The sequence below is a fragment of the Cydia amplana genome, chromosome 12 (assembly GCF_948474715.1).
Source record: "Cydia amplana chromosome 12, ilCydAmpl1.1, whole genome shotgun sequence".
NCBI lineage: Eukaryota > Metazoa > Arthropoda > Insecta > Lepidoptera > Tortricidae > Cydia > Cydia amplana.
The window spans coordinates 10,771,988-10,783,731 of record NC_086080.1 but is presented as its reverse complement, the minus strand read 5'-3'; the positions used below and the strand labels follow the sequence as shown (position 1 = coordinate 10,783,731).

At 35.4% G+C, this 11,744-nt stretch overlaps 2 protein-coding genes across 2 annotated transcripts; one reads left to right on the top strand and one right to left on the bottom strand.

Annotated features, from left to right (window-relative positions):
• Positions 1-5,610: 5,610 nt before the first annotated feature.
• LOC134652603 (DNA-directed RNA polymerase II subunit Rpb4) lies at positions 5,611-7,261 on the bottom strand. Its single transcript, XM_063507766.1, has 3 exons — positions 7,128-7,261; positions 6,196-6,376; positions 5,611-5,810 (listed from the first exon to the last, which is right to left on the bottom strand). Exons 1-3 carry the CDS (start codon positions 7,186-7,188, stop codon positions 5,636-5,638), a joined length of 417 nt encoding a protein of 138 aa, XP_063363836.1. The 5' UTR covers positions 7,189-7,261; the 3' UTR covers positions 5,611-5,635.
• Positions 7,262-7,753: 492 nt separating this feature from the next.
• Positions 7,754-10,714, top strand: LOC134652736 (uncharacterized). The gene is made up of 5 exons (XM_063507897.1): positions 7,754-7,867; positions 8,615-8,854; positions 9,149-9,307; positions 9,827-9,933; positions 10,667-10,714. The coding sequence occupies exons 1-5, from the start codon at positions 7,846-7,848 to the stop codon at positions 10,712-10,714; spliced, it is 576 nt and encodes a 191-aa protein (XP_063363967.1). The 5' UTR covers positions 7,754-7,845.
• Positions 10,715-11,744: the final 1,030 nt, after the last annotated feature.

The window sequence follows — 11,744 nt, the reverse complement described above, 5'->3', positions numbered from 1 at the left end:
TGACAGTTTTGAATGATAAATCTTTTTCTGACTGATTGGATGGTGGCATGCAAAACGAAATCTACTCATAACAGTTGCTTAATAAGAAACAATAATTATGTTGTTTCTCGTGTTATTGTACAACTCTTCAACTTAAGTAGTAAAACATTTACCTAATTTAGGCATAAACCTAGTTCTACAGGTTTTCTTTTGCCGACGAGCAGGAGTTGATCATCGTTTGTAATCAAATCTGTCGTGACAATAACATGTAACTGTAAATGTAAAAATTACTTGACATTTGTACCTAGGTATTATTTCTTACACACAAATTGCTTTATTTTGATTTCGCTATGTCGCATTAATCACTTGTACCAACCAAAGCATTTACAAAACAAATGTATATATTTTTAACATTTTTTATATAATTATTTTTACATGATTGTAAAAAACGGAGAACTTTCGTAAACATTACAGAGGACTGAATTAATGTGTTAATATTATATATCTTCACTTTTGCACACAAACTAGTGAGACAAATCTTGTTACAATGTTCAAGTAGTCCAAGCTTGTATTGGACTCGTAATGACCAAAATAGCTATGGTATTGGCCCTTTTTGATTATAGACAAGAATAAATAAACATTAACCTGCCAGTGCTATGACATCAAACACTGACTTTTTCTCACTAGGTTTTCGTGCAACATTTCACAAACTTGTCCCCCTGTACTTGGTATAATTTTGTTAGACTGTTTGTTATAAGTATAACGTTTTACTTTCATTTGTTTATATCACGATCCCTCAGCTAGTATTGAAAACAACTGTGGATATTTGATCTCATATTATGTATTATTGAGAACTATGAACATAAACTTGATTGTATATTGCAAGCGTAGTGTTTGAAAGTGTTATAGGGTTATAAGTTACAATTTCTCAAAGTTATTTTCTTTTACCGTTTGAACTGAAAAATGTAAGGAGAATAAGTCGGACCAAGGTTGAGGATATTGGTCGCGGTGAACGAAGCCAGATCGATTTTCTAAAGCAGAGCTTTAAGTAGCGGGATTCATACAGATGTAAGAGAATAGACTGACTTTAAACTCGTACTTTGATACAGGTATCTTGACAATTTTGTTGTATCTTCCTAGCGTGTAACACTGCGAAGTGCCTCTTCATCGTCTATAGATATGTAACTCTCTAAATCGTACCTTTCGTTGGTTCAGTTTATGGTTTTTGACCCGAGCGCGTCCCGGCGTGTCTCGGTGTCCAGGTAGTCACTGTATCTGTATCAGGTACGTCGGGTACACACGGTAAATGCGTGTATCATTCGGATAAAAGATGGACCATGCCAGGTAGATCTCTCGTTTGGCCAAAATGCGTTACCATCGAGACTGATATGATAATGTAGAGTCGACGACTGCAGACACGTAAACATAGTGAGACCTGCTTTCCGACGTACGCAATTATTTTTGAACATTTTGTAAATTTCGACGGCAAATATATATTTTTTACGGCTCTCCTTTGGAATAAAGAGTATTTTAATCTTGTCAAATTGCTCAAATCAAATTTTTTAATAGGAGCCATAATGCCGAATTTGAAATTGTAAACGATGTGATGTAATATTCCAAGTTGCTGATGTACATATAGTAGGTACCTATTGATTATTCAGTTAATGAATGTGATAATGTAAGAATCGTTCTAATATGAATGTTGATACGTAGCTTGACGAGGAGTGGCTGCGGGGAGCGCCCGGCTCATAGTGGCGTGTCAAGGAGTTAGGTATTAAGAAGGTGCTGACTTGTTTTGGTTCGTAGTGTAACGGCGTAGAGTATATAACAGACTTGTGACTGAGAGCAGGGTTTAAACTACTTATCCATGTCTATTGGATACGACTGAATGCATGTGACCAAACAACAATGAAACTGTAGAAAGGAGTGCGTATTGAATATTTAACTAATGTACGAATTTATTGTTTTCATAACATTAGTCATTATAATTCTCATCACGTTAAGTTTTATAACGAGCTGCAGCAACTTATAGATTCTCATATTGTCTAGTGGATTAAGATGTGATTGTCGTGTTTAACTGCTGCTTTACAAAACATGAGACATGAACATGGAAGAAAAAACCGAGCCAGTATTTAAAATCCGGAATTTCTGTGTAATATTTTCCCAATAAGTGCAATATCTAGCCGTAATGTTGAAATATTCTAGCAATCATATATTATAAAATTTGAGTATGTAGTGATTGAACATTTATATAAATCTTAATTTCATACATTCGTCTTGAAACATTCAATGTAATACAATATGTATATTGAGTTGCAGTTTGTTCATCGCTAACATTTCGGCGTGATAGTACCCGCTTTGTGGTCATTGCTTCCTGTCAGCTTCCGTGATGCTTCTAGACTCCCTCACTAATTCCAAAATAATCTTAAATGCTTTACATACAGTCAGCAGCAATAGTTGCTAAGCGGGCGAGGTGTTCAAAATGATCTTGACGCGACTTTATTGTTAAGAGAATAAGAGTGTGTCAAGGTAATTTTGAACCAGGGATCGGAACCGGTTTTTTGCAAAAACTTAGAAATAACCATATTTTTTGAATTATTTTATACTCGAAATGTAGGACTCAGTTGTGTTTTTAGGTTTCGACTTCGTATTATTAGATTGCCAAATTAGAAATGAAGTAATTAGCAAAGAACGAAAAAATACCGTTTTCGTTCCCATACAAAAAATACCGGTATCCGATCCCTGTTTTGAACACCTCGCCTGCTTAGCAACTTCTGCTGCTGACTGTATAATACTTAGACTATGTCACAGGTCCAGGTTGTAATTTAGGATATGTGTAAGCCTCTCCCAGTGTCGTTACCTAAGTTAAGGTTTAGTAACCCGAAGAATATTAGCCGTTAAAGTGTGCTATACAAATAGTCCCTTACAGACAAGTTGTACCATTAATAGGTGAGGAAGGGCTTTTCGGACTAAGGCTACTTACAGGATACGTCAGACCCGTCATGAGCCCTGTTTTATAAAGCTAGCAATTAAACATTTTACTATTTAAACCTGCAATACACTGCTCCGCTTGATGCGCGACAAGGATTGTGGTTTTGATTTGTAAAAGTGTAACTTCTAGCTTATAAAATGGGGTGCAAGACTCGCCTAATTGCTGTAAGTTATCTTCGTCCCCGAAGTGAAATGTTTTTAAAAGTACATAAAGATATTTTTGTATGTTTTGGGTAGGACTTGCGAGAAGGAGAGTACCATAAAAGTAACTTGGCTAGGTCTTTAGATTTGATAGTTATTTTATAGATGGTTAATATTATTTTAAAGTTTGCTTTTAGATGAAGGATAGGTTTATAATTTTTATGACTATGATATTAAATACTAACATTTAAATAAACTAAACCAAAAGTGCCCATTGAGATAAGTTTACAATTCAAACAAGCCTTTTGTTTAGCATTTTGTTAAGAATAATGTTTAGGCGACAAAATTAGGGTATAAGAAAATTATCGGAGGATTGTTGAGTTTTAGTTATCTAAAATTGTTGAGGTTTATTGATAAAAAAAAAATGATTTAGTTTTTTTACATGCAGTGCTCAACAAAAGGCTTGATCTTTTAGAGGCATTAATTAACATCATTAATAATAGTGTCTACATTAAGTAATCATAAGAATGGTTTTATTATAGTTTTGTTTCAGAGAAGAAATTCTAATTACTATTTTTGTTTCCAATATTTTATCACTTTACCTGTTTTCACCGTAATGTATCTTGCTGTATTGCAGACATATCCAATATACAGACTGATTTAACTGCATTTTATTATTTTCTTTATAGTATACAGGATGTTTCCTGTAACAGGAGCAATAAACTAAACAGTAGGCTATACTCATAACTGAGCAACATTTGTTCAGCAACTATAAAAAAACTTGTTTTGATTTTTATTACACTTTAAAGTTTATTTTAAGACGGAATGTATTTCAAATTTTGTTATGTATAAAGCGTGACAAGCAACGTCAAACACACTGATGTCAGCGTATATTGAATGCAATATTTATTTTGTATGAAAAGAGGAAGTCTAAAGGATTCATAATTTCTAAAAGTTGTTTAACAAAAGTTTTATAGTTAGAGGAGTATAATATATGTTTTAATTATTTGCTCGTGTTACAGGCAACACCCTGTATATGTTGTTCTCACCCATTGAATTAAAAGCCGTGATGATGTAAGAAATCATTACAAAGAGAATAGAGGGTATAGAGAGTTACTATCATGGTAAATTATGCAGCCACAGTACGTTTACTGCCATCCTTCGGCAGAAGATTAAAACTTTTAGAACGCCAATTGACTTTGATCCTTATTCTTTCACTTTTGTGTTAATTTGTTTGCGCCATCGCTCTAAAAGACTGCACCAAACCTTTGGCCTAGTCACAGAATAAATAATAGTACTAGGTACAGAAGACTCACTCTCTAACAAAACGCGTCTGTCACGATCAGGGACAGATATGGCCGCTAGGTGGCGACATCGCCACGCGCGGCTTATGGCTAGCCACCAAAATTGGTGTGGAACGGATGTACTTTTAGCTACCTGCAAAGCGACGAAATCGCGGAGTGAGCCACGCCTGGCCTAGTCTCGAGTAGATTAATCTCCTCTCGCTCTGATAATCATCCAAGAATTTGAAAATGATTATCTAGCATAAAACTGGCGTATGCGTGTCAGCATTATGAGCTCTATCCTCCATGCAGAGGCGGTAAAAACCACTTATCAGTAGAGTCTGGGATACGATAGCTAAAAACTGACGATTTCATAAAGTCAGCCTAATAAGAGCAGGACTCGCGCCTCGAGGGTTCCGTGCAATATTTTTTTTTATCAAAGCCGACCTCTTCGCCCTTAATTAAATTTTTGTTATAGGGGCGAAACACACTGAAGATATCTATTGCTTACCTATACCTACAGACAGACAGGACAAGAACTCAGTAATAGGCTTAAGAACCCTAAAAAGATAAGATAGAACCTACGGAAAAGCGCCATCGATACGATTCGTAAACTAATTTAGACCATCCGCCATCTACCAAGAAGTTTGTCAACTAAATAAAACCTATGAACATAGTGGTTAGGTACAAAGGTACATACATTCTCTTTGCTACGATTCTGGGGTTATTATGGTAAGGGATAGGGAAAGGTAAATCTTAATTACTGTACAACATGATTGCAAATAAAGAACTTGAAAGTATTAACATAATTATGTTGTGAATTCATAACCAGGTAAAAAAATTATAATACAAATAATAGTACATTACATACCTAGGGAGGTGAATTCGTGAATGTTCCAGATTGCAGGTGTTTGTGGCCCGAACCGAAGGTGAGGGCGATAAATATGCGATCTGGGGCTTTACGAATTACCACCCGTGGTTTGTCTAAAGTTTTAAGTCTTGCCTTGGCCAGGAAGTGAGATTTTCTTCTCGCGAACTATATGATACATCATTTTGGTACGTGAATCAAGTGCACAAAGGTATGTAAATAAAATTTAACATTCACTGGCACATTATTTTTATTTATACTTATATTGCGTTCGATGTATCAGAAAATCCCACTAAAGTAAAGGTAATTTGTATGTTAGTTGTTTTGAGGGCAATCAAATTCACAAAATAAAATTATACAAATATTTATTTTCTCAATACTGTAAACTGCGTTTGGTCTGTATGTCATCTAACAATATTCTAAGTTCTTCATCCTCTATTCGTCCTTCTAGTGATGGTATTAGTGCTTTTGCTTCTTCAGGGGTCTCCGGGCACAAGTTTGCTAAACTTGCTATTTCAAATTTGTGTAACTTTTTTACTTGTAGAAGGCTAAAACAAAAATACAGACTTGTGTGTAATATTAGAAGTGCCTTTATAGTATGAAATTAAGTGTTGATGTAGTTTAACCAACACAAAAATGGTGTGTGCCTGAGAGGATAGACTTTTGCGGCCTTATTCATAAATGTCTGCTAAGTTAATCAGCTGATGATCGTTGTTTGTTCCTCTCTATGGCATACCGAAAGATAGGGACAAACAACAATCATCAACTGATTAAGTTAGCAACCGTTTATGAATAACGCCAATAATCACTAAAACAATTTTATTGTAGGTTTTTAATTGAGAATTTTTGTACTCTAAATTTAATGCAATGATAACAATATTTCTGCTTACGCGCAAAAAGTTAAAATATCTATAAAGCAAAATTAGCACATACTTCCTGACTGCTGTAATAGTTTCTTTATTCTTAAACTTCTTGAACATGTTAGTGTAGGTTAGTGTTTTCATAAATACTTCTGAGAATTCTTGTTCCTCCTCGGCCGACTCATTCTGTGCCTTTCTGTGCTCCAATAACATGTCTACTTCAGATATCAGCAACGTCTCTGCATTTTCAAACTCTGTAATCAAGTCAAAACTCGTAATTTAAAACTTTATTGGGACATAAAAAGATAAACTAAACAATAAAACTAAACTACATGCATTATAAAACTAAACTACATGCATTATAAAACTTAAAATAATCTGATAAATAAAAAATGCTAAACAAGTGGCGCAAATATGCCGTTCGGAGTCGAAACTCTGGGTCTGTGGGGGCCCAGTGTGAAATCTCCATACAAAGACATTTCTGAGCGTCTTATAGATGCGTCTGGTGACCAGAGGGACTTCAGCCAGAGACTAAGGGTCAGTTGCACCAAACTGTTCGTATCATTAAAGAGTTTGCAAAATTTTTATGTACGGAAAGTTTCATAGTAAAGCGCCAGGGCGCGCCAGCTGACGTTGATCAGTCTGTCAAAAGTGGTTGGTGCAACTGGACCTAAGTCTAGCCATCCAATGAGGTAACGCTGCCAGTCTTCTGGGCACCATAAGTACCATAATACATAACAGCTACCTGGGAAGCATTTTTTATTTAGAAGATTATATTAAGTTTAAAAATGCATGTAGTTTAACTCGTCATTTTATTGTTCACTGTTCAGGTAAACGGTATTCATGGGAATTTTCCGGCTATCAAAAATCATAGAAAGATAACATGACAAAGATTAAACTCTAGTGCTAAAAGTAAAGCCACTAAGTTTAATATTAATTTACTCAAAAAGGAAAGGACTAATCAGAAATGAGAAAGAAAATTTAGAATTTGTTACCATCAGTTACCTTTCGGAAACCGTAAATCGGCAGCGTCTTCCTCAATAACATCTTGTATTGGTCCAGACATTGCAGATTGATTTGAGTAACTTAAGCAGGATTAGGATTTAATTAATTCTATTTAAGGAATCGTTTGATATTTATCAACTAAACGTTTTTATTATTTGCGTGAATTCACTGAGTTTGGAGAAGCCACACACTGACAGGCCTGACAGCCAGACATAGACAACATACGAATGACAAGTTACATTTTTAAATAAAGGTCATTCACACTGTTCAAAGTTGGATATTGTACCAATTATTTATTTTAAGCTGGTAGCACCGGTAGACCGAATCCATATAATTCACGGCCAAATTAGGCTGGGCCTAACCTAATAGGCTTAACACACTACCGCACCGTTCAAGGTCACGGTGCGCCGCACCCAAAGAGTAGTATAATATATATATGGCCGCACCCATAAATGAGAGCGAGAAAGAAATATCTGTTTCTCGCTCTTACTTATGGGTGCGGCGCACCAAGGTCCAGACATAGACTATCAGGCCGTGCATTATTTTGGCTGTACATTAGTAAGTTTAAAAAAAACCTAACTGTCTGTCAACAAATTTGACATTCATATTAGAGGTTATGTTTATGTTTTTCTATTTCTGCATTTTCAAAGCAGTGCTTATAAAATTTGGGTCTTCTTCGTTACTTACGTCTATTTCAATCTAGTTGCGTCACTTGAAAATGCTCAATTCTCCTACTAAAAGTAAGTATCTAATAAATGTAAATAAATAAATAAAATAAAATAAAATAGCCTTTTATTTCTTGCGAATTTTTAACATTGTTTGGTGTTTTAGAATTAGTCTAAAGTTAACTAATAATTTTAATAATGTTCTAATATTATAAATGTTTAATATTTGGCAAGAACCCCGTCTTCGCAGGTGAAGGCCTCCTCCAGAGTTTTCCACTCGTCTCTATCTTGAGCTATTTGCATCCAGTTTTGACCAGCGATATTTTTTATTTCGTCTTCCCATCTAGTAACAGGTTTTCCTATACCCCGTTTTCCTAGTGGCCCTTTCCATGACGTCACATTTTTGGTCCAGCGCTGGTCCGGTATTCGTGATACATGTCCCGCCCACTTCCATTTTAGTTGTTTGGCGTGTCTAAGCGCGTCTTTGGCCTTTGTTAAGTTCCTTATCTTTGTATGCCTTATTTTTTGGATTTTTTTGATGCCGACCATACTGCGCTCCATTCCCCTTTGACAAGTTCTTATTTTGTCTTTGACTTTTTTTGTGAACTTCCATGTTTGGCAACCGTAAGTTAGCCCTGGTAGTAGACACGAGTTCATGATTCTAGTTTTTAAGGTTATGGGCATGTTACTCTTGAAGATTTCTTTCAAGTTCCAATACTTGTTCCACGTGCTTTGTATTTGTATAAATGTAAATATTAAAATTAAATTAAATGTCATATATTCCCTCTACAATTACGTTTGTGGATTTTTTTTTAATTTTAGGATTACCGACGCAAAGTGAAGATACGCACGGAATTTCAAAGACAGTATTTACTCACGTATCTCGTCTACATGGGCTTCTAAATGACTGGATCAGAGTGCGCGACAAGGGAACCAAGTTGTGTAAAGCGGTGATCGCACTTAAACTACACGAGTGCACCAATGATTACTATCCTCACCAGTTACAACCGCTTACTGATAGTCTGATGGAAGTTTTGGAAAGTCTAAACGATATAATCGAAGGTAAATACATTTCCAAGAGTGTCTAGTTTTGCTCGGAAAGTCACTTATTGACCTGAGATGTGTGAATAATTACTGACGCAAAATAGTTATTAGTCGTTGAGTTTACAGAGTACCTATCTGAGCATTTAAATGAAAAGCACTTCACGAAAACAGCTTACTATATCTTGTAATAATGAGATACCGATTTTTCCTTTTGTGCGGAACCTCAGCTCCCCAAGAAGCCCTTTCCAGGTTACTGTTTACCGATGGTTTCAAGTACAATAATTCTATTGTAATATTCATACATGTCTTCAGGGGTAGCTGTCATAAATAAGCAATTGCAAGCTTTAGCTAAGCTACAGCAGGTGGCACAACCTGTCATATTGACTTGGACCGCAAAGGATATTTCAGAAAATGTGATTGAAGTATTTACCACCCTGCAGCAAGAATACAGGCTTAAATCTGTTGTCACAGGTATGTTCCCTTGTGAGTTTGGTTTAGTTAAGTGGCAGCATGCAGTCACAAAGTATGAATAATTCATTTTTGAAAGTGGAACAATTTACTTAATTTATTGAATATGTTTCTGTCACTTGTACATAATGATTTTGCTTTTACACATTTCATTAAAATGGGTGGGCAAGGGACAGAGATAATTTTAATAGGTCATTCACAATTTTGTTTGTGATTCACTACCATAGATAATTAATTATATTTCTTTGCCTACATTACTGCCTAAGATATATAGATGGTCAAGCAGATCTTGTCAGTAGTTCTACTGACATGATTTGCTTGACCAGCTAATGATAAAAAAAGCAAAATAGATTTTACACCAAATTAAAGGAAAGTTGTTTTCAAGCCAAAGAGGCTTTCCCTTCCAATACTTTTAACTGATCAACCCTAGTACCTATTTATATGTTCTAAGATTTTATAATATACATGTAATTAACAAAATAATTAAACACACTTTAAATATAATATTTTTTTACTTTCCAGAAAACATAGCACATTGCAGAGATGAAAAACTATTAGACATGTATGCCACAGCATGGGAATTTGACACTTATTTTCGTGTGGACTCTACCGCCTACTTATTTTCTGAAGTTGGTTTAAATCCTATACAATAAAATTTGTACAGTAGATCAGTTGATTATTTTTTTGAGACTATTATAAACATTAATATACCTATGTATATGTAGTTGAAATTCATTGAGATATTTAAAGCCAAATTAGAAAAAAATATGAAACGGTTTCAAAACACTGAAGTGGATACTTGATAGACTGTTGAAGACCATTTCAATTAATTTCAACTCTAAATGGGTTGATTAACTTATTATGACAGATGGTAACACTAATATTTTAAAAAGGAAAGGAAGTAAGATTAATATAAAGTAAAAAAAAGTAACTTATAAAGTTAATAATTTATTAATATAAAAAATATAAATATTTACTTGACTCCTAAAATCCATATGTCGTCAAGTGACAAGCATAACTCACTAATTATTCTAATTACTAAAAAATATTTAAACAAAAATCAACCTTGTAATACAAATATGGTTCAATGGCTATAAACTTGTGGTGCTAATTAGTGAGTTTTGCTTGTCACCTGACGATATGTACTACTAAAATTCTGATAACCTTTAAAAGTGCCTTTTTGCATTTCCAAAAAAAAATACCTTTTTTTAAATATTAGAGAGGGGTTCATTAGACGTAAATGGTAACAAACAAATAAAAGTGGATTGACCCATTGAATCCTTAGAAACCCTTTCTAAAACATTTTAGGGATAGCTGGTGTTTTTAAGTAGAATTTTAATATTGTGTGGCGATCTTCTGCAGGGCTGTCTCGTCACACATACGTGGGCTGAGGCTAAACATCGCCTCTAGCAACTAGCAACTCTGTCGCCTGTCAAGGCTGTCACTGAGGCTACACTCCTATCTGTAAGTCCATTTTTCAAACATTTAAACAGCTATTATAAGATCTTTATATAAGAAAACAAAGCTGCATTAAATGATTGTAGCAAACAGCAATTTACACGACGCACTGCGGCAGAACGAGACTGATGTTTGCAGAACGCCAGAGCTGGAACCATAGCATTAAAACGGACCTGCCAGACAGTGTAATAAAATAGTTATTTACGATACAAGTGCGAAAAAGAGGAAATTCGTAAGGAGTGGCGATAAATTAAAACACGACCGAAGGGAGTTTAAATCGAGGAGGTTTAAATCGACACGAGTTGCGAATTTCTTATTCGCACGTGTACCGTACAACGTTTTACAGTACATATAGCCCTTTAAAATTTGACATTCACACGAAAAGTGCTATTTTACGCACTAGTGCGGAAAAATAGGACAATGTGTACAGAGCGCCTACCGCGAACCACGTTCGACGTGTTGCCTCTCTGTCGCACTTGTAAATTCGTACGTAAGTGTGACAGGGAGGTAACACGTCGAACGTGGTTCGCGGTAGGCCCTCTGTAATATTTTATTTTTATACAATTTTTATCAGCTCTTGCGGCATTGAACTGCTGTCTCAGATGTGTTAGTCAATGACCTCCCTACGCCTTGAAACTTGCTTGAAACATCCCTGAACCGCACACAATCTTATCGCACCTCTGCAGTACAATTAACTTTATCGTGGTGTTTATGTATGTATAGCTCACATAAATTTCTTGCCACGACGGTTACTTAGGTCTGTCGAGTCGTTATGTTCGACCGTGACCTTACGATTTACATAAGTCGATTTGAGATCAGCCAACGGTCAAGCGGGCGTAACCCTGGCAACGCTGCCCAAACATCGTTCTCGATGTAGTTCAGTTATTTTATTGTTCGAATGTTTTGTAGGTTCGTACCTAAGCACCCGCAATAGATTTTTGAGGGCATTTCGCTTGACCGTGTTATTTATTAACTATGCTTA